The following is a 23459-nucleotide window of genomic DNA, read 5'->3' on the forward strand; positions in this document are numbered from 1 at the left end:
CTGACGTACATACCTACATAGTATTTAAGTATGTAGCGTACACTTGTTTTGTCACATGATAAGCGTTGAGCTTTGTTCAGTCAACGCAAGTATGTAGATAAATTGTTTGTTGGCTGGGCGTAGTTGGGTGCGTGCTTCTGACTGCCTGGTTGCAGAAAAATCAAGAAAAATATTCGATTGGAATATCCGCAAACCGTTGTTTACATATGTGCATGTATGTATTCGCACATTTCGCATGTATGTACACATTCCATCGTGAGGGGGAATATAGAGTAGGCAAACATAAGGTAGATGGTATATTTAGGCGCATAAATATTCATACATACATATATGTATGTATTGAGGCACATATTTTATTAACTTCTTTAGTTGCATGCGTATGTATGTGGCTTGCTAATCATGCGTTTCTCAACTCTCATATGTTCCATAGTGTCTGTTTGTATATTCGTAATTGTGAATATCTTAAATGCGAAATATTTATTTCTTAGAACGCCTTTATCGCTGGTCGCAACACGTGTTGCTGACTGCATCTCCTCTTGCACACGACTGCAATGATTTTCCCGCCATTTTAGCTGCATGATTTTATGAATCCTCAACCACTACACACTCAAGGATGTGTGTGTGTGTTCAAGAATGTTGTAATGCTTCAATTTCTTCCATTCCGCATCTTCTCTTAGCCACTTCATTTTCTTTTCTTGCACATTTGAATTCCAACCAGTTTGTGGACACTGGTCCGTTGGCAATGCGCTCACTGGTTTATCTACCAGAGTCTTCTTTTTGCTTTCTGTCTACTGCGTTTCACCTTATTCTTACAGTTGACTTGGTAACTACGTACCCGTCTGCTCATTTTGTGTTTATAAGCCGTTGGACCGCCCACTGTCCTAAGTAGTGCCCCCCGCGCAGCTGCAAGTTATTTCAGAGAAATTCCAGATGAGTTTGCATTATTCTCACCGATTTTCTTCCATCAGCGTCGTGTGTGTTTTATGTTTTCAATTCGAAAAATTGAAAAACGATTCGTATAAATCATGTCACTGGTGCGTACTCCGGGCAGTGATATTCCGACAGCACTTGGTTGCTTATTTGCTTTTTTATTTGTGGCAACTGTACGCATTTTACATTCATAGTTGTTACATGATGCAGCAGACAAAACGGCTGTAATTGCTCATTGCTCCTGGCTTGTGATGAATTGGCAAAAGCATCGTGAGGGGTGATCACGGTAAAGCGATTTTACGCGCTTCTTTGGTTTTCCCCTTATATCTCCAATCTGCGATTCTGTATCAGCACTATGTTTGTACAAATGAAGTTTCTTGCTGCATTTGTAAAGCAGAAAAATCACTTAAATCTATTTTGCGGCGGGAATTTCCACTCGAAGTGATGTGTTGCATGAGTTGAAAGAATATTTTTGTATTTTTTTGTGCCTGTATGCACGCGTGTGCGCTTTTATGGCCCCAATTTCGACTCGCAGTGCGATTTAGCTTGTTGGTGAAATTTAATACAGACGTTGCTCGAACTTTGTTCCTCACCAACGAATTGAAATTTGTGTCATTAACCTTTCGATGCCGTTTAAAACTTCTCCAGCGCTGCTGCTTGCGTTGTTTACTTCTGTTTATTATCCTTTTGACGTTTTCATTAGTTGTGACCTTTTCCCCATGTGTGTCTGCTTTATGCTCTCAATTTTTCATAATCATATTTCATGCTCGCATGTAGTAGTAAGTGTGTACACACCTAGACGTGCATGTCATGCGTTTTAAGGACAAAGGAAGAGGTTTTTTGCCTTTGTCCAGCGGTCAAGAGCATACCTGTCTGTTCATCATCATATTTGCCTCTCCCACAACAACACAATGTCTCTGCTTCGATGTTCGGTGGCTCGTCTGGAGTGCGCGCAATACTGGTTATCAATACGTTTCACTTAACCTTAGGATTGGCGGGCATTGCCAACAGCTGCGTTTACCAATGCAAAGAACGACAGCTGTTTTAAGTCGCTACGGTGAAAATTGTCCAAGTCGTCACTTTCCGGCTCCTTGCTTCGTCTATTCATTGGTTCATCGGTATGCCCTTCATTTCTCATTTGTTTGATGACAACAGCAACAAAAAAATTATGTACACACAGCAATAAAGTTTGTTGCTTTTGTACACTTTGATATCAGTGAAATGAAATAACCTTCGATTTTGAGTTTACTAAAATTCGTGTCTCATTCGCACTCGATGGATAAGAAGCAGAGCGGGAGAACAGTATAGCAAGCAACAGCAGCACCAACACCAACACCAACTGCAACAACAATGAAGTGATGTTTAGGCATTAAAAATCCTTTGCGTGCAGTCAATATGACGCCCAAAGGGCAATAAACTCAGCAACGTGTTCGAACAACACCAACAACAAGGTAACTTGATAGAGAAGAAACGAAAGGGAAATTAACAAATGAAATAAACGAAAAAATTATGAGTCACGGTTTTAGTAACATTTTCGGTAGACGAAAAGAAAGAGGAAACGTGTTCAGCAGCGCGGGAAAGAGCAACAAAAGTGAACGTGTGTGCGTGCGTTCGTGCGTGTGCATGCGTATTGGCGGTAAATTTGGGGTGCCGTTGACGTACATACGACTATCGTTGCCATAACTAAGGATACGGGGGGAATATAGGGAGTGCTCAGTTGCCAAAGTAATTGGCATTATTTTTCTGGTGCTGCCAATAAGTTTGTTTGTTTGATTTGACATAATTTTCGCCATGTTGTCAGCCTTTTCCTTTGAGACTTTTTGTTAATGTCTGACAACCCACATGGTATGGCCGAGAGAAAAAATATGTTGTAGTAAAAAATGTGCTGCTTATTGTGTATGGCGCATTGATCATGAGTTTTTGGATTGTCTGGCGCCTTTTGGTCAAAAGCTGAAAACGCCGCTCTACCTCCTAACTTGCGGCAATGCCTGCTTTGTCTCTTGATAATGTTTGGTACACGCTGCGCTCCAATGACAGATACATAAATGCAAGACTGCAGCGCACAATATTTTTTCAGCCCACGCTTACACAGTTTCCACATTTCATTAGATGGCACATGGCTAATTTTACGCTTCACAACACAGCCTGCTACTTGACACCCATCTCAATTTTATCTCTCAAATGAGAAGATATTTTCCAAATTTTTTATTACACCTTCCCCATTCCGAATTATATCTATGTACCTTCATAGCCGTTATATACGTACATACGTTTATTCTTAGCAATTCCATTGAGGGTAAATTGTAGTCATAGGCCTACTCATAGAAACTCGACCTCATCCCACATATAGCGCATACTAACAAACTTAAAAACTAAAGCTTTGAGAAATTTGTTCATGGTGCTGCCAGCAGTTGGGGGAAAAAACAAGAACAAAATTAGCTGTGTTTAGTAACTAAAAATAATGTAATGTGTGATTGCAAGACAATAAATAGATTTATTTCGTCAGCCCTAACAACAGGCTAAACCGTTGGCTAATAGTTGTATTGGCCTGAATTAGCATCGACGACGGAAACGTAACATTTTTCACGGCCCTTTGCCACATTCGCTTAGGACTCATTTTTATTATCTGAACTATTATTTAGGGGTAATATGACATGACAGCTGTTGTACAGTTAATCTTTTTTCTTACTTAACTTCCCGTTTATAATTGTCTGAGAGTGAGAACTGGGTTGTGAAAATGGTTGGAAATCAGTTGTTCACCTCCGTAGTTGCGCCGGGTGTCCGGAGCTCACACCAAAGTGAAAAATAAGCCGTACGTATGAAACTTGCACCCGAACGCTGTTGGTGGTCCTTACGCAAGCACAAATATATAATTTTCCCCTTTTTCCGTACTCGTTACACTTTTTACGCGTATCTTTTTTGCATTAAGCATACATACGTACGCGTATATGTATGTAGAGGGCAAGTGACATTGGCATTACTGTTCGACGTTTTCCGCTACTCGCCGTCTATTTATGGCGTGGACTCTTGCAGGCAGCTAAATTTAACTCGCAGATATATTTCAAATTATTACTACCGCTACTGTTTCCGTACTTATGCGCATAGGTGCACATAAATATAAATGCGATGGATGGACCACCCACTTACATTTTTCTCGGTGATTACCTGCTCCAGTTCCTATTGTTAATTAGCGGAAGCTTACGACTCCCCGCGGAGTTTCAAACAACAAAAAAAGAACATTTTTTCCTGTAACTCTTGGTAGAATGCAAATGTATGTGTGTGGGCCAAATGTGCCGAATTTAAATAAAACGCAATTAATGAATCGCTTTTTTCACCTTAGCTTGGGGTGATGAATTATTTGGTTGATGTTGAATTATTTGAAAAAGTTGTTTGGTTGTATTTGTTGTAAAATTCTGTAAAAATAGCAACATTTTAAATTTTTCTGCAATTTTATTAGAGCTTTTAAAAGAATTTCCGCATTCTTGTATTTTCTAATAACCTGCCCGTCTTAGTTTTGATATGTCTTATGGGTCTTACATATATACATTTTCACCGTGCGCATACGATCATCATCCATGCCATCCATGCTATTCCTTGTATTGTGTTGGTGATTATTTATTGAGTGTAATGGCGGCGGATGCATACACACACACACACACGCCATATAGCTGCCATTACCGGTGAACAGTTTGCGATTTATATGGCGCAGAGCTACGCTCGAGTGTTGCTTATGTTTACTGGCTTGGTGGCTGTTGCAAGTTTAATGGCATTATTTCAAGCAGAAGTAGCTGCTTACTTAACGTCTCCACAAAAAGCGACGCGCGTGCGCAACCAAAAGTTGTCGGATTGCATTCCATTGCGAATGACAGCAACTCGGTTTTTATTGCTCTTGCGCTTGCCGTTCTCGTTGTTTTTGTCGCTTCGCTGTTGTTGCTCTTGCTTTGCTGCTGATGCTGATGCCGATGTTGTGGCAGCGGGATGCTGCTGTTGGAGCTTGGAACTTGGACAGAGCGTACGTCGCTTGCGCGCCCGTTTGTTACTTGCAACCTCACCTGGTTAGCCGCTTTGTTTTTTGATTTGTTTACTTCTCATTCTCGTTTTTCCATACCTCTCATCGTTTTGTATGCGCATACATATAAGTAAGTATACATATGCACATGCATAAACATATATTTTATAGTTGTGTGTATCGATGTGCAAGCCAAAGATGCAATTCGCTTGGCGCGAATTCTATTGAGGGCATTCTCCCCACTTTGCAGATTACTGATGGCACTCCTCGCGGCTGCACCGAAATGGCGCTCAGCAATAATTTTATATTTTTCGTTTGTTTAATTAGATTTGCCCAAGACAGGTCGTGTGAGAAATTGTTCCATAATGCCTGATCAGCGTTGATAATAAATCGCTTTGGTTTTTAAAGAATTAGCAAAATATTTTTAAACGATTTTTCACCCGAACAAGTGCAAATTTTTTTGTTTTGCTCGCTAAACAAGCTCACTCTTGGTTTTTGTAGTTTGTAGTATTTTTTTCACGTATGCCAATCGCCAAATGCAAATGACCTCAATAATGACGTTCTCTTTGCTTTTATTGTAACAGCTGAGAGCAGCCGAAAACAGCTGTCAATGAAACAATAAATGACAAAAAACAAGTGAGTGATCGAACGCCAGCAGTTGTTTGCTTGACTGGTATCGCAGGACGCAAAGCAACTGCAATGCACAGGTAGGCGGTGTTCCACTAGGACGGTCGACTCTGCATTTCTGCTTCTGTTTTATTTTATTTTTTTTTTTTTTTTTTTGCTGTCTGTTTGGCGAACGGTAGTGCCCCGCCAATATTTACTGATTTTGTTTTGTATGCGAAAGCTGCTGCATTATTGGTTTCTCACTATTCTACTGCCCGCCGGTAAGCATATTTTTTATTACTTTTCTACGCCTTTGTTTGTTTCGTTTGGGAGCGCAATCTGATATTTACACTCAACAAGTTATTTTTAACACTGATATCTGATGACTTGACGTGTCAAGCTATATTCTGAAATGCAAAAATTATTGTTTTTGTTGTAATAATATAAAACATTACCCAAAAATTGCTGGAGAATGTTGCTGAATTGGCAGTCCACGCGCCAGCGAGGCCTACATTCCAACACGTGGGCGACGCTGCGCTGCTGAGGTCGCTGGTAATTTGCAAGGTAAGAGAGCCATGCACTGGAGAAATCCTTGCAATATACAATTTGACAATACCTCACTTGCCCGTTCGCTCAGCTGCCTAACTGCCTAACATGGAATATATTTGCTTACCATCTTCTTCACTCCCCGCCTTCTAATTGGTGTTTTGTCGCATTCGTGCTCACTTTTTGTGTTCTTAAAACAGCACAGAGCCAGCCAACATAGGAGTTCAAGGTTACTTGGTATAATCTGGTTGGTCGTTCATTAACCGCATGGCTGTTTGTTGACTGCTCGCTTCTGCAAGTTATCGTTGCGACTTATGTATGTACGAGCGATTGCGAGCGAGAGCAGAACATAAAGTAGCTGGCAGGTTGGCCGGCCTAAAAAGAATAAACCGTCGCACCGCGGCGACCGTCTCGCCTAGTATACATTGAGAATATTAAAACATTGCGATCACACAGAAAAACCCATGGGCAGACGATGTTCGTAGTTCGGTGGAATAGCCAGTAAAGCCGCTGCTACCTTTTTTGAAAACAAAAGCAGAGTAAAAAAAGTTTCATACATGAAATTTGTGGGGAGGGAGGAAAACAATAAACGAAATAAAAATAAACCCCTAAAAGAAATATAAAAATAAACACAACAACAACAACAAATCGGCAATAATAAAACAACTGTCTGATGCTCCCGTAAAGTAAACAGCAAAATAAAATTCCATAAGAGCGAAATGAACCTTTCCATACAACCAAACTGGGGGGCAGTCAGTCAGCACTGGCACATCTCGGCACAAGGGGGTAACGAACGACAATGTTGTTGGTGAGCTTTGCCTTTGCGTGCTAAATGGTCGGTGTGTTTTTCAAGAGGTCTTGCTGACGATGTTGTTGACTTTTTGGACCCAGTTTCGTAACAAAAGTTGCACTTATAGGGAGAATGCAGTGCAGTGCTGGCACATAAATAGGGCCGAAATGAAATACCCTGAAACGAATGGAATGAATTATTTTGGAAGGGTAGCGTTAGAGTTTAATGTTAATTAAGGGAAGAATCCAAGGGTTATCTGATAAGTTTAGTTATTCACACAATCGATTTTGGCTGGAAAGTCTTTTAAAAGCAATAACGTATAGTAGTATTGTCGTCGAAAAAAATTAAAAATTATTAAACATACATTTGAATGTTGCGATTAATATTAGTAATAAGCCGTGAGTGGCCAACAAAGGTCATTGATGTTAACAACTAGAATACGCCATCTCATGCTTGCACTGATAAGAAATATGTTGGAAGCTTTTGCTGAAATAATGAATGAATATTTTAGATTGATCTGTACCCTTTCGCTCCTGTGCTTTGTCAGTTTTGTTGGTGTACTTTGACGATGCTAGGCAGTTATACTCGTAGTATTTTTTGCGAATGATTACATATTTACCGCTACATACATACGTGTATGGTATATACCCTTCAGTACAGATGAAATCATTGGTTTCTCGTTCAGCACCAATACTTACCACACGCCTTATTTTGGTAATGAGGCGCTCAGTCATGATTTTAGCAATACGCATCAGCTGTAAATTCATGCAAGTGCTGATTTCACAGGTGGTTTTGATATTTTTCGTCACTAGTGCAATTAAATATGAAATTGAAGTTTTTATTATTTAATTTGAATTTTTTGTTTTAGTTGTAAAATATTTTTTTTTTATTGACTGATGTTGAAGCTTGCTTGAAGCGTCGGGTTTTTTGAAGTTACATTCCTTTGCGGAGCTGCATTGCGATATTGTGTCTATGTAGGTATATAAAGAAATATAAAGTAAAATCCAATAATTTAATCAGGAATATACATTTTTGTGACTAATTTGTTCCGTCAGTGGCATTTGGTGTATTTATGAGACAATCGCTCAGCTCTCATATTTTTGTATTTTACTGTTGCATATTCGCAGACCTGGTGACCGGTGACCTGATAATTCACAACTGATTTTAGCCATGAAAACGCAGTGATCACCACCTACCCCACTTCCTTGTGTGTGTGTATGTATGCATGTGTGTATGTCATTCGTTATTTGTTATTCTTACATTGCGTTTATGACGGCGGCTGTTAGTGCTGCTGCTGCTCCCCAACAATTGAGTGACATTTCCGCTGAACGCATTCTTGAGCGATGAGATGTTTCACAGCAGCAACAACGATGTGCTCATACCGAACAACAATGAGCAATGATACGAGTACAACAAGAAAAGCACCTACAATCAAACTAAAACTAATAACAATTTCGCAGAAAAATTAACAATCGGAATTTTGGTTTTGTATTTTTTTCAACATATATACATTGGTATGTGTTTTATGGGTGGCATTCTAGATATGTTATAGCGAATGGTGGAAATTGTTGATATTTTTGGTGCTCATTGTATTATGTTCCGTTAATCGCTCCGCAAAGTCAAACTATGTATTAGAAAATTGTAGAGGGATGGCGTGTTAATTCTTATGTCTACACCCAGAAATAGCAGAGGGTCTTGCCAGATTCATCAGATTTGATACGGAGACCTCTGCAGACGTATGGCTTTGTGTGACAACCATCCGTTTCCTGCGCTCGCCCCTTCGGGCAAATGGTAAACCTTCGAATGGCTGTTTGCCATAAAAACTGTCTGCCGTTCGGAAGCTCCTTATTTATTTGTAAGATGTATGATGCATGAAGATGTATATAGAAAATTTGCGTTTATAAATGGATGATAAACTGATTTTTTACATTTTTAAGTGACTGTATGAAAATTGAAAAACCTCTAAGGCTTCGCTGAAATAGGTGAACAGGTTGCGGGCGCTTCGGTTGTATGTACAGCCTCAACGTGCCACCAACCCGCAATCAACGAGAGTCCATCCGCTCGCCTGCCAAACGGTCAGCAGCTACAACTACTTGGCCTAGACACAACAAACAAACCAAAATAAACTAACATTCGGAATGTTTAAAAATAAACAGAATTTTTATTTATCTGTCGCCACGATGGCGTCGCGATTGGTGAGCTTCAATACAATATTCTGATTTTATTTTATTTTTATTATGTGATTATGTGTATCTGTGTTTCTGTGAGCGCCACCAATTGAGGATTTGCTCAAAGTTGTTTATTGTGATTAAGCAAAATCGCAACAAAAAAATAATGTTATTGAGGAACACAAATGGGCGCACAGTGGGCTGGTTCTAATGAACTGCCAGACCCAAAAATAGTCCCGTAAGCTTCACACATACATATGAGCATTTTTATCGCCTAGCATCCGCAAAGCTGCGGTTGAGAACAGCTTTACTTGCGACTTTGTGTTTTTTTCGGTTTCTCGGCAAATTCTCTTTTCAAAAACATCCTTATCTATGTAAGTTCGAAAGTACAAACACATGTACATATATGTCTGAATGTGTGCATCTCCATTTACTCGCTTTGTTATAATATACTCGGGCATATGCATATGTATATGCTTTCGTTTTTAGTAAACAGGTAAGTTATCAATTAAAAATGGCAAGAAAAAAGGCAAATAACTGCCAACAGCAAAACAGCCAACAAAATAACCGCAAAATGCTGTATAAATAGTTCGCGTTGTCAAGTGAAATGTTGGAAGGAATTGTAAATATAAAAATAAATAAATAAAAGCAATATTTTATAAGCAAACCTTATCGCTAACCGAACATGACAATGACTTCAATACATCACAAAGAAGTGGGTGGGTGCTATGTACAATAGCTCAGCTGAACAGGGGACCAAGAATTCGCTGGACACAACCAATAAAAGTCTCAACCGTTATTTGTGCGCGTTGTAGGCGATAGATCAGGTCGTCGGCTTTGTCAATTACGTCACCTGATTTTGATTTGCACAGAGCCCCGAAATGGCTCAGAAATGAAAGCTTGCCCAACAGCTGAGTGCATACTTACACACATATGTGATACATATGCACGTATGTATGCACTTGTAGCCGAGGACAAGGAGGGAGGGAGGAGGTGAGCAGGTCGCGCAGCAGTACATTTGTACAATTCGTATGCAAAATCAAGTTATCTCGCATACTGCCGAATAATTAATTGCTAATTGTATTAAAACTGCTGCGGCGAGTTTGCATGCCTTTTGAATTTCGCAAGTTGTGTTTGTGAATTGTCACCGAAATTAGCATAGCATTTTTTATTGATAACTTCGATAAAAAACAAAAATAAAGAAATGGCTTTGTGCTGCTGGCTGACCGAGGCGAAAACATTTGTTCAGAATTATTGTTGCTATTAAAATATTATAAATGTACATTTGTAAAGCCATAATTAAATATGCATGCCTGTGTGGCTTTGCTCAGCGACATCTCGTATTTGCATGAATTTTATTGCCGCACGCGTGGCTAAATCGGGATTCCTGCAGCACCAGATTTCGTTTCGAAGTCCATTTTTTCAGCAGCACGTTTGAAGAATTTACAGTTAATACCTGTTAGTGTTTGTGTGGGTTTTTATTGTTCTCTCCAAACAGCATTTTGAAACACGTTGCAGCCCGCTCGATTATAATTAGGTATGCGCGCATACATATGCACATACATACATACATGCGCGCGTCGATATGCATATATCCATACACATATATGTATGTGTATCCGGCAGTTATGCAGTGCAACTTTTGCGGTAGTGGCGCGAAATAAAAATAGTCATAAACGTGGGCAATTAATGCACATACATATGCATTTGTACATATATGTAGGTGTACAAGCATTGCTGGAGCTGACTTTCACGCTTTAGAAACTTCTATCGAAATCTCTTTTTTTTCCTTAAAATTTGCTCAACTAACATCTTTTTTCTTTGTTACTTCCTGTCATTTCAGTTAAGGTGTGCGAGAAACGCCACATTCTGCGTGAGGACAAGCAGGAGTATGTGCGGCGTGAGCGCGAAGCCATGCACATGATGACCAATGTGCCCGGCTTTGTGAATCTGTCGTGTACGTTCCAGGACAGACGTTCTCTGTACTTTGTGATGACCTATGCCAAGAATGGCGATTTGCTGCCGTACATCAATAAGGTGGGATCCTTCGATGTGGACTGCACACGCCACTATGTGGCCGAATTAGTATTAGCTTGCGAGCAAATGCACCGTCGCAATGTGGTGCATCGTGACCTGAAACCTGAGAATATCCTATTGGATGAAGACATGCACACACTGATAGCCGACTTCGGTTCGGCGAAAATCTTCAAACCCGATGAGCGTTCCTCGGTGGCCAGCACTTGTGTAAATGTGCCGTCTACGTTGACGCGTAGTAGCCGTTTTCCGAATCGCAGTGATGAGGATGAGGACGACGACGCCGAGGACACCAATGATACTGGCAGCGATGAGGATCGCACACATAGTGGGCGACCAGGACGTTATTACAATCGCAGACGCAAGGGCAGCTTTGTAGGTACGGCGCAATACGTTTCGCCAGAGGTTTTGCAAAATGGACCCATTTCACCCGCTGCTGATCTATGGGCTCTCGGCTGTATAGTCTACCAGATGATATCTGGCTTACCGCCTTTCCGCGGCAGCAATGACTATGTCATATTCAAGGAAATTTTGGCTTGCGACCTAGACTTTCCACAAGGCTTCGACAAAGATGCTGAGGATCTAGTCAGAAAACTATTGAAGGTAAAGCCTGAAGAGCGCTTGGGTGCACAAGACGGAGGTGGTTCCTATGTGAGCATACGCTCACATCCGTTCTTTAACGGTATTGACTTTGGCACTGTGCGACAACAAACTCCGCCCCCAATATACCCATACTTGCCGGGCGTTTCGAAAGACGAAGACTTTCGCTCACAATACTGTATGCCCGAAAATCTCGAACCGGGCTTGGACGACAAGCAACTTACCCGTTTGCTCGGCATTGAATTAGGCACATCGCTTGGTGGCGGCGATTGCAAACAGAATGGCAGAGAGATTGAGAAAAAGACTGTAATAAAAAGTGAGTAAAACTTAACTACTGTAATGCAACTTTTCAATAATGAAATTCCTTTATTTCTATGCAGATATTTACGACATTTCGGATGCTGAGAAACAGAAACGTTTAGAGCAACAAAAGTCTGATAAGTGGCACATCTTTGCTGACAACGAGGTCATATTGAAGAAGGGCTATATCAATAAACGCAAAGGCCTGTTCGCACGCAAGCGCATGTTGCTGCTCACGACGGGCCCGCGCTTGATCTACATCGACCCCGTACAGATGGTGAAGAAAGGTGAAATACCATGGAGCGCGGAACTGCGTGTTGAGCCTAAAAACTTCAAAATATTCTTTGTGCATACGGTGAGTGTAATAAATTTAGCGGCATCAGTTTTATGTTTGCTTCAATCGCATTTAGTTGCAAAACCATATCACCCACCATAACCCTTTTGTAAACCTTTGCGTGACTGCATCTTATAAGCGCGAAGTGTTCAGCACAAAATCAAAAGTGTAAAAAATGTGAAATCATTGCGTTCCATACCAAATATAAACCATTTTCTTTCTTTATTTATATACTGTAAAATGGCATCGTTTTGCGATGAATTATGAAAAAATTCCCCAGCTTTTGCATACTTGGCGCGCATTCGGTGCACTAAATATAGCCGGCGCATATGCCCCACTTTGTCTGGCCGCATTTGTATGTGGACACAACTAAAGTCTACCCGGGTTGCAGGTGTATACACATGAGACTGGCGCCATGGCTGTCTAATTATTGTGAAATGGTCCCAAAAATGGTGCCACATTAGGCACCGCTACAATTGCCCATTTTACAATTCCCACATTTAAAGAGGCATTACATCACCGGCGGTAGGGCGGACAGCACACCTGTTGTATTTTTGCGTTAAAAAGTACAAACCGAGACTCCGCACAATAATATGAAGCATATACGAAATAGAATATGTAAATACCTTCAGCGTTCTACTACAATTTTGCAACAAATCAACTCATTACTTGGGTGAATGCACACACATTTTTGTATATAAACGAATGCCATAAATTTAGCGAACGTAATGAGCGTAAAGCTTAAATGAATAGCAAAACTAGTAAGAGTTCAGAAAACGGCCTTGAGTACACGGAAATAGTTAGTTTTTGCACGCTCCACCCGGTTTATTGAACTTGTTACTTTGGTACTCAGTATTTTTGGCATGGCATGGCATGACATTTGCCTGCGTGTGTGTAAATTCGGCCGATTACTAGACTAAGCAACTATAAGGAGCTTCGGTTATATACGCATCGCTACCATTTGCTGGCCGCTCAAATTTGTCATGCTTCTTTTTTACTCATCCCTTATATGTACGTCTATTAGCTATTTCGCTTATATTTGTTCTATGTGTTCGTCTCGGCTGTGAGCTTCGGAAATATCGGCTCATGCCCTCAAAAGATTAGTGAAAAAACGTCCAATCAACCATTCAATAGTTTTGCAGTTCAATCCAATTCATCACATCGCATTGGTGTGCCGAAGCTTCTGAACATTTCCATTTGTACACCACAAACATATTTGTACGTCTCACACACGTATGACGTCATTAGATGACGAAATTACTCACAGCAATGGCTGTAAACAGAGTAATTGAACAATGGCTTATGCAATTGTACACAGAGTGCGCAAACGGAATGTTGTAATGAGTGAAATTTTTGCGCGCCTGTACAGCCAACTTCAGCGCAACGTTTCTAACTATTTTTGGCCGCAGATTTTCTACACTTTACAGCTAATTTTTCATATTTAGATGCTTTGGGTGGCTGATTGCTTGCCGGTGTTTTGTTCTTTTATTTCTCCATACATTTCCCTTTGCTTTGTTCTATGGTTGATCTCACTAGCCAGCAATGGAATTTAGCCTATAGACTAGAGCACAGCGAAATCAAGGAGGATAGAATACAAGATTGACCGTTCCAAGTGAAATTGCGAAAATGGCTGTTACGTCACGGGAGTTTTGTCGGCAGAATTGTCCCGCTCATTTCCACGTATTCTTACGCTCTTCCAATCAGTCGTTGTTCAGATGGCAACGAAGTAACATGAAAATGCATTGGCTGTGCTGATTTATTTATTTTGCAATCACACACACAATCTCAGTTTTTTTATAAGCACTTCCCCTGTTTCGTGAGGCTATCAGCTAATTCTGACAAATTCGCTGAGAGCCGGTTAACGGCCCGATATTTGCCACACCTTCAATATTCTGCATGCCGTACTAGGAAAACCTCAAAAGATGGCTTTCGTGCACACTTTTCTGCATTCATTGCGATCGTTTGACATTGAAAAACAACTCTTTTTTTTTGACTGGTGTGTCTGCCGTCACTAATACCACGAGAAATTCTTGTTTATTTTCGTATTATTTTAATATTTTGTCTGAGTGTTTCTTTGCTTTTTTGTTTGCTTGCTGTTTATCAATTTGATTATTTGGGCCACTCGGATTACCTACTTGTGGAAGTGCATTGAGTGTTGCATAATAAGAGAATGCGCAGCAATGTGAAGGTGATACTTGCGATAGCAATAACAATAAAAATAAGTATCGTACACAATTAAAATTAATATTTATCTTCAACAGATTTATGTGTTGAGTGGAAAAATAAAGTTATCGTCTTTCATGCAGACGCCGCAAATTGAAAATTATTGGCGCTAAATAAATGTCAGGTTTCTTAATTCCTTCCACTTGCGCGTTCTTCATTTCTTTGTTGGTTTAGGTTTGCCTTTTACGCAACTACAAATTACACAATGATTTTTGGATATCGGCGCATGTCAATGCCTTCAGCTGGCATACAAGTAAACATGAGACAGTGAAATCCATTTATAGCGTTTATGTTTTTCGTAATTATGTTGAATTTATTTGGCCCTAAGATTGTAAAATTCTCGCCATAGGCTAGCGTATTATTTTCTTCAAATGGTTTGCTCTAATCGGGCAAAAGTGCAACATTTTCTACAGTTTACAAAAAGTGGGGGTGAGCGTTGTCCAGCTGATTGTAATTAATAAGTGTACACAAGTTTGTCAAAATAGTTGTACGAAAACTTCAATTTTTACAAAAAATGACAGGAAATCGTTCAATTTTACTATATTCCATATATAATTTGCGGAAGGATTGAATTTTGTATGGAATATGCCACATTTTCGCGGGGCGTTTGCCAGCCAGAAAGCACTTATGTGTGTCTATGCACATATTTGGAGATGTGTGAATGTATAGATCCGCTCATACACGCTTCAATGTATGTGTGCATGTTCTCATGCACACTCACGCGCGATTGTTCAAATTTCGTTTTCGTGCATGTACATAATTTGCAAACATTTTGAAAATTTGCCAAAAATTAAACAAACAAATATTTCGCTTTCCGCAAATATTTCTCCTTCGCTCGCCGAAGGTGGCAATGACGCATTTTTCATGGGCAACATATGCCTTGGTGCCTGCACTGGCCGGATGGATGCAGCGACGCTGACAGTTAAGCCATAAAGAGCCGGCGCGCGTGTACGCAGCAAATGGGCGAAGCTTTTGCGGCAGGATGAGGTCGATTGCTAGCGCGTGCGGCTTTGAGTATATTAAATTTCAACCGATCCTCGCGTCCTGCACCACCTCCTAGCCACCACTCATTTATAGTCGTATATACTATTGTGTTTGGGCTTTGCTTGTAAGTATTGCCATCGGTGAAAATGTATGTACTCGTATGTAGCGATGACGTGAATGTGCAGTAATAGCGCTAAAAGTGGGCGTGAATTTATTTACATGCAAGCAGCGACCAACAGACCAACACAGGTAGGTGGGTGGGTGGTTGGAGATGTGTGTGTGCCACACATTGCTGCTTGTAGTTTATTACCCGCATATCCATGTGTACGCGCATGTTAACATTCGGTGCTCTGGTATGGGTGTATCAGTTTTATAGGCACACATACATGCATACTCATGCACTGCTGAACTGTTTTTAGCAAATTTTGCTGCAGCCACCAATTTTACGAGCGCTGTTGCGCTATTGTCCAGTCGTAAACTTTGCTGGCGTTGACACGTGCGCCCACTTGCTGATGGAGGGGCTAGTGGGGATAGCGCCTGCATCTGCGGTATATGAGCAATAAAGTTCACTAAGTTACGAGTGTTGGAAATCTGTGTGTATGTAGAAAGATTTTGCAAGGCACGTGTATGGATTGTTTTTTTTTACTTATTTATTTTTGTATCTTTTATTCGTAATTAGGTGAACTTTAGTTATTACATCTGTTGTGTAGTTTGATACATCGTTTCGTTTCGTTGCAACTAATTGTATCTTTTTCTTTTTTTAGCCCAACCGAACATACTATCTGGACGATCCTGATGGCTATTCGCTCGAATGGGTCGATTCTATCGAAAGAATGCGAAAACTCGTGTACCCAGACAGTGAGACAGTGGCAGTTGCATCAACAGCGACGGGCACTTCGCCGAAATCGTCCCATCGAACAAATTCACCAACGGCGCTGGCCAACGGCAGCACCTCCAGTGGCAGCAGTAGCAGTGGTAACATGTTGACGGCAGCTATCGCCGCTGCAACTGGCCGGACGATGAAAACGGCGTCAAACTGAATGAAGCGCCAGCCGGAATTCATATATCTACTGAAGGCGCAACTAAAATCTTACAAAACCCCAAAAACGTCGTTCAAATGCCTATAGCGGGGGAAGCGAAAGGCGAAGGCAGCAACTACAGTAGCTGTTGGACAAATAAGCGCCGAAGAATATGGAATAAGATAAATAACAAGAGAGCAGACTCAGCAAGTGGCGGGCGAGTTGCTGTGTTCACATCTAAAAAATGTTTAGAACAAATTTAGTTCAAATCATCAAATACATAAAATAATTATTAATTACTAAAAATATCAATTAAACTAATGTATAGTATATAACTGCAGAAGTGTAGCGAATAGCAGAATAGCAAAGCATAATTGTAGCATGAAAACAAGAAGAGCAAGAAGAATAGCGCAGAAGTAGGCAGAATTAAGGTCATAGCAAAAATGCGTATAGCAAAATTAGTAAACAATATTTAGCGTTTAAGTGTGCAAATCCAAAATATGTAGTTGCAAATGCGAAAACAGGAGGAAGCAATAGCAGTGAATGGGTAAAAAAGTATGCGAGAAGTTGAGGTGCACATGTGAAGCCGTGACGTAATGTACATATGTATGTATATGCAATGCAGCGGGGGAGTTGAAGAGTTGTAAATCGAATGACGTAGTGTATAGTATATATTCAACCAGAAACAGACAAACATAATATTTACGAATATGCTATCTTTACAACAACTAAAACAATACTAATGCAATACAGTTAATGCATGCAAACATATACATATGTGGTCAGCATTTTCAGCAAGCATATACACATATATGCCAACATACATACATATATAGCAAAGACACATGCAAAGTATATACGAAATGGAGCATAATTTAAATTAATGTAATTCTAATTGTAAACAAATGTGAATATTTTGTAGTTAGTCACAATTAAATGAATTATACACCAGCAGAGCAGGCATGCAGACAGACGTACGTTCATAGTAAAATGAGAGAGAAAACTTTAAGCTAGAACTAACTTAACGATGCTAGCTAGCAAAACATATGGCAGTAGGCAAAGCATAGCGAAGCAGGGCAATGTGTAATGCAACGTCAAGTAAATACTACAATATAATTAAAATCGTATATATAATAACTACAATTATACCATACATATATATTATACTCTATATACATCATGTATACATGGTCAGGCAAAGAAAAAAAAAACAAATACTGAATACATGCAAGCGTATAAGCGTATAAGCAAAGCATAAATGAAATGAGAATATTGTAATTATTTATACACCGTAGTAAGAAAGAAAACATACACACATACATACATACAGTTCGTGAGATATTGCAGCCAGTAATAACTATGATTACGCCAATTATTCATGCAGCAACTGCTGCATATGAACAATGCGGTGGTAGTTAACTTGCGCGACGCAGCAGCCCAACTATCCGAAAAGCTGGGCGAATATGCTGCTGAATGTAAATGTGAACTCTGAAGATTCAGCGTCGACCGATGTAAATTATTTACTATTTACGCATGTATTGTAGTTTGTAAATTCGTAATAACGGTAGTTTTTAAGCAGGACATTCGAAGGTAGCCAAGCAAGTGGCGCGGAATGTTGAGCGCACGACGATGTATAGTATGCAGATTGCGAAAAAGCATGAGAATTTGTGCGCAGTGCAGAAATATTTCTAGTACTAATTGTAAAGCGTTAGTTAAACACTGAAAAACTAATATCAAACAAATTTGTAACACAATCAAGCTGCTGCTTGTGCGGGCGCGCACCGGCGCAAATGCAGTCGGCGAGCACAACGCGCGTGCTGGTGGTGGTGAGTCTATCGTTGGGCGTCAGTGCTTGCATACAACATTTAGCTAAATTACAAAATAATTAACTAAGGAAACGAAAACTATTTTTATGCGATTAGAGTGAATTTTAAGCGTTGCAAATGTAGTGTGTTCATAGCTGTAAGCTGTAAGCTGTAAACTGTAAATTGTAAATTGTTTTTTATGCAAAGTCACTGCTAACGCTCTGCGTCACTGTTTAACACACCAACACCACACGCGACATGTTGGCGCTCTCACGCTCGTTCTCGCTCGGGCGCTCGCACTTGCGCACACACATCTTCACACAACAACACACATCTACGCCGCCGCCGTGTTCAGATTTTTAGGTTTTGTGCTTCTACTTTGACTTAGATTTTTCGTTTTGTTTCCATGAGCTAATTAATGCATTGATACATTGAAAGCGACAGTTTTGTGGTGTGTTGAATTTTGAAATATGTTAGTAGAATTCTAGTAGATGTATGAGTATGTATCCTGTTTTATTTTGGTTTCCCTTGTTTACTCTGTATTTTTGCCCTAATAATGCAACGCATAAGACTTGAATCTAATTGTAGACAAAATGAAACAAAACAAGAATATGAAAAGGTAGGAAAACCAAAAGCAACTAATGAAACTGAAACTAAACAGAAACAGAAACAACAACAACAACAATAACAGCAAAACCAGAAACAACAAAGTAATTAAACTAATTATAGAACAAATTTGACCTCTAGTGGAAAAGCAAAAGCTACTGAAATACCGTTGAAAAAGCTCTAAACAAAAGTATGTAATTCCTTTTTGTATTGCAGAACAAAACCGCATGAAGATCTAAGTTACGTTTTCCTAATTGATTTAATTTCTCATTTTTTATACGACATACAAAAAGAATACAAATAAACAAAAATAATTAAATAAAACTAGCAAAGAATTAATACTGAATGCGTACGAAAAATCTGTAAGCATGAATATTTCGAAATGTTATTTTTTTAAGAAATTAAATTAAACAAAAAATACGTTGTAACGGAGAATATACATATACATAGTGAATATCGTATTTCTTTTTGGTTCCTTTCTTCAATGTTTTGTTCGACTAGTTAAATGTTTGCAAACTCAGTTTGGTTGCCGCTTTGTAAAAGCCTCTGAGTTAAGCGTTAAAAATGTAATTTAAAATAAATTTTGTTATGTATGGAATGGAATTAAACTAAATGCTAAACGTTGCACTTCCCCTAAAACAAACAAAAGCAAAAATGAAATATTTTGCCACCTCTTAGTTCTAGTTAGGAAAATGCCTATTTCTAAACAAACCAGAGACACCTTATGATTTTGCTTTAAAGAACCTTCGTATTTCGAAAAGATTTGAGAAATTGAATTTTCGCTTTTTGCAGTAAGCAGTAGCGAATTAAGTTTAAGCAGCCATTTGTGGCACTATAGAAAGCCAAACAAAAGCAACAAAACGCAAGGCCTGCTTGTGAGCACCGTGCGCAACTTTTGTTGAACTTTTGTTTGTGTGCAACAATGTATTGTATTGGAAAATGTGGAGTGTGGAAAGAGTGCAACCTTTGCAACAAAGTATACATATTTTGTATATATTTGTATTTGTATGAATTTTTGTGAATCTGAATTTAGCGTTATGCTGTAAAAATGTGCAGAGCTGAAATTAATCTTAGTTTTTAGTGAAAATGAAAGCAGCAACAAATGCAATCGATCATTTATAGATTTCGTTCAATTACCGCTGTATATTTTTTGTTTGTATTTTTTCAACACTTTTTGTTGTTTTCGTTTTCGTTTTTGTTTTTAAGTATATGCATAAGTGATTAGTACTAAAGCGCATACAAGCACGCAAACATTTATTTGATTTTTCTCAATTGTCATCATTCACATTATTTTACATGCATACGTATACTATACACACATACACACAACATGGAATATGAAAACACATTAATCAACAATGAGAAAACATACATACATACATATATTGTAGTTAAAACAAGTTAAGAGCGAATAATTAATTTCTTATTTAATTAAATTAATGCTTATAGATGAATTATATTTGTATTTGTAATTAATTTATGTTACTTTAATGAATTAATTTATATTACTATTCTGATTATTATTTAAACTTAAGGTAAATTTATGCGAAAACTATGGCAAAACAAGAAAAAAAAACAGAAAACAGAAAAAGGTTTAAGTTAAATTATTTAAAAGAAAGTTGGGAAGCAAAATTCACAAAAAACAACCCCAAAATATACTATTAAAATTACTGATTAAAATAAAAGTCGACTGTAAATTTACAAAAACAAAACAAAAAGAGATTTTTAGTTAATTGAAATTGGAAGAGTCACACACTTCATGGGCATTGGGCTGGCGAATAAACAACTGGGCTAGTAAAATTGCAATAACCCTTTTAAATTGGCTTCTGAATTGGCACTGAATTGACGGGTCGAAGCATTGGAAAATAACTGAGAAGCTTAGTTCAATTTATTTTTCAAAAAAATTAGGCATAACAATTATGAAAGAGGAAGAGCTCTAGAATATTGGGCCACCTGCCGTTTCGGCGCTAAAAATGTACGGTAGGAACTCGCATCTTGCACGTAATAAAAACCGGGCGCGCTTCAAGTTTCGAGGTTGTCGCAAGTACTGAGGGTTTTTTCATACAGATTAAAATCTTTTACTGATAGTAAAATCCAAGTTTATTTGTTTTTACTGTATTAATTAAAATTACTTTAAAGCGATAAGTTTCAGTTGAAATTAAAGAAACTTTCGGTCTTGGTTTGCTTTGTACACACTCGCTTGTTCAGTACCACACGGTTTCTGAGCCTCTGCAGCGTCATAACATCGTTTAAGCAAGCATTGTTTTGCTCTACTCATCTAATCATATATTGAAAGTTGGTATTACCTCCTCCAATGTAATTTTATTCGTATTTAGCATCACGTCGTAAGTTCCTTCACCGACTGTTCCGTCGTCTTCATTGCAGTATCTGAATTTAAGGCTGCGGGTTCCCAATGAGGCTAAGCAATCCACTGCTCGATTTCAAATTGGGAGGCTTGCTGCAATGGGTCTACTTTCCGAAGCAAAGTTGCAATAAAATGAATAGAATTGAATATCAACTATCGGTAATTGTTGCTCCGAAAGAGGAATGATATCGTTACAATTCCAGTCAGACTCTTCTTCAAGCAGCTTTTGAAACGATGGCTGAATTGAAGTTACAGTAAGAAATATATTGCATTTTTCAGGTTGATATTTCGCAGTGACTCATTCATAGTTTCTCCAGGAGTAACAATGTGACTTAAGAGGATGTTTTTGTAGTTCACTTCAGTAAGCCTTATAGCGTTTTGATCCATGGACAGTAGAGCCGTTCAGTTTGGAGGAAAGATTTTGCGCAAGAAGGAATTCTTAGAAAAAACAGATAAATTTAAGCATTTTTTGATTAAAACAGGATTCTTTGTTTTGACAAAAAATTAACATACCTCTGAAAGAAATGTTCTGTGAAACCATTCTTCAAATAAAACTAAGGCTATCCAAGTACTTCTTTTCCTTTTGTAGACCACAGGCATATGCATATACTATACATATGTATGTAAGTAAACTTTTTTTATGAACGCGGATTCGCCGATTTCCCAATAACCATTATTTTTACTTTATGATTTCCAACAGCATTTGTACAATCAAGGAACGTTATTCTCTCCTTACTAATCCTATACCCCGGAGTCGAGGCTTCTTTTGAGTCCATAAGAGTTTTAGCGGGTAAGAGCTTCCAAAATAAGCCAGATTCGTCGGCATTGTATATCTATATCTGCCCGTTTAAACTTAAACCTATAATTGTTTTATTAAATTTGTCCAAGAATTTGTTGATGGAGTCACTCTTATTTGCACCCGTCGTATTCTATGTCTTTTTTAAAGCTTACAACCCAACCATTGCTAGCGTGGAAGCCTCCAGGCTCAAATTGAAGAGCCTTTTCCATTTTTGGAAACTCGAGACAGTTTAAAAGTTTTGCTTTCAGATCTAAGAATTCAGATCGCGTAACAAACTTCTTTAACCCTAGAAAACTAAACCTTTTTTTAAACGCTTAGAACTAAAGCTCGCCTATCAGGCTACTTTTAAAAAAAACAAAATTCTTCTCTAATTTTTGTTAAGTTTTTGTATTGAAAAACATTTTATTTTTTGAGAGTTGGAGTATTTAACTATAATATAAAAAAAATATTTCATCAAATTGTTTTTATAAGCCAATTATGTACTTACTAAATTAACACTTAAATTTTTTTTTTTGCAAGGATATCATTTAGAAAAAATTTTATAATTTTTTTTTCTTTAAAACAAAAACATAAAATTCATATTTTTCTTATAGCTATTTGTACTAAGTTTCATAAAAATAAAGAATTTCAAATATATTATTAACATTTTGTTTTGTATATTACATAAAAATTAATTCAGACCTTTTTTCTTATATCACATGTATAGCAATTTGGGGATCTATGTTCCAGGCAGTATGTTCTATTGCATTTTACTATTTATTTATTATAATAAACACTCATACGTTTCTTGCTTGATGGACAGTAATTGCACATTGATCTTTTCCCTTTATTTATTTGTGGTTCAGAGTTTTCTTGCTGCTCTTCGGAGCTATGAATGGAGTCGGTTATTGCTTCACGAACTCGTTTTTGCATAGATGGTCTTTCTTGAAGTCTCATTGAGAGCCAGTCACAGCACAAATCCTTACCAAGATCCTTCATGAAATCCCTTCTGCTCATTGGCTTTATTTGTTTTTGGACACAGTTTGAAACATAGAGAATATAACTATTCAATAATGCCATATTTATCATACCGTAAAACATACATAATGGCCAACGCCTGGTTTTGCGGCTGCAGCTGGCATGACAACACATCTGATCAAAAGTGTCAACAGCACCTTTTGTTGCATTATAGGATTCAATAATTACAGGTTTTTTTGATAGTGAGTTAAGTGTGGGTTCGTCGTGCATAGTTGATATTAAAAAAACAGTTTTATAAGGCTTTGCTTTATAGCTAACAAGACTTAACTTATCATGGAAACCGAACATGGATGTTCCAATACGACTATGCTTGAACTCATCTGG

General features: G+C 38.5%; 1 protein-coding gene across 3 annotated transcripts in view; it reads left to right on the forward strand.

Annotated features, from left to right (window-relative positions):
- Positions 1-20545, forward strand: part of LOC128860841 (3-phosphoinositide-dependent protein kinase 1) — a 41997-nt gene extending 21452 nt beyond the window's left edge. For 2 of the 3 annotated variants that reach the window (XM_054098602.1, XM_054098601.1), the window contains exons 4-6: positions 10893-11999; positions 12064-12338; positions 16289-20545. In XM_054098602.1, the coding sequence (XP_053954577.1) occupies positions 10893-11999; positions 12064-12338; positions 16289-16564 (1658 nt within the window). In that variant the 3' untranslated portion in view covers positions 16565-20545. Of the gene's footprint in view, positions 1-5739; positions 5827-10892; positions 12000-12063; positions 12339-16288 lie in introns of those variants that run through there. The other variant, XM_054098603.1, reaches the window with a different exon arrangement.
- The last annotated feature ends 2914 nt before the right edge of the window (positions 20546-23459 follow it).

Source organism: Anastrepha ludens, chromosome 4 (genome assembly GCF_028408465.1).
Source record: "Anastrepha ludens isolate Willacy chromosome 4, idAnaLude1.1, whole genome shotgun sequence".
In the NCBI taxonomy this organism is placed as follows: domain Eukaryota; kingdom Metazoa; phylum Arthropoda; class Insecta; order Diptera; family Tephritidae; genus Anastrepha; species Anastrepha ludens.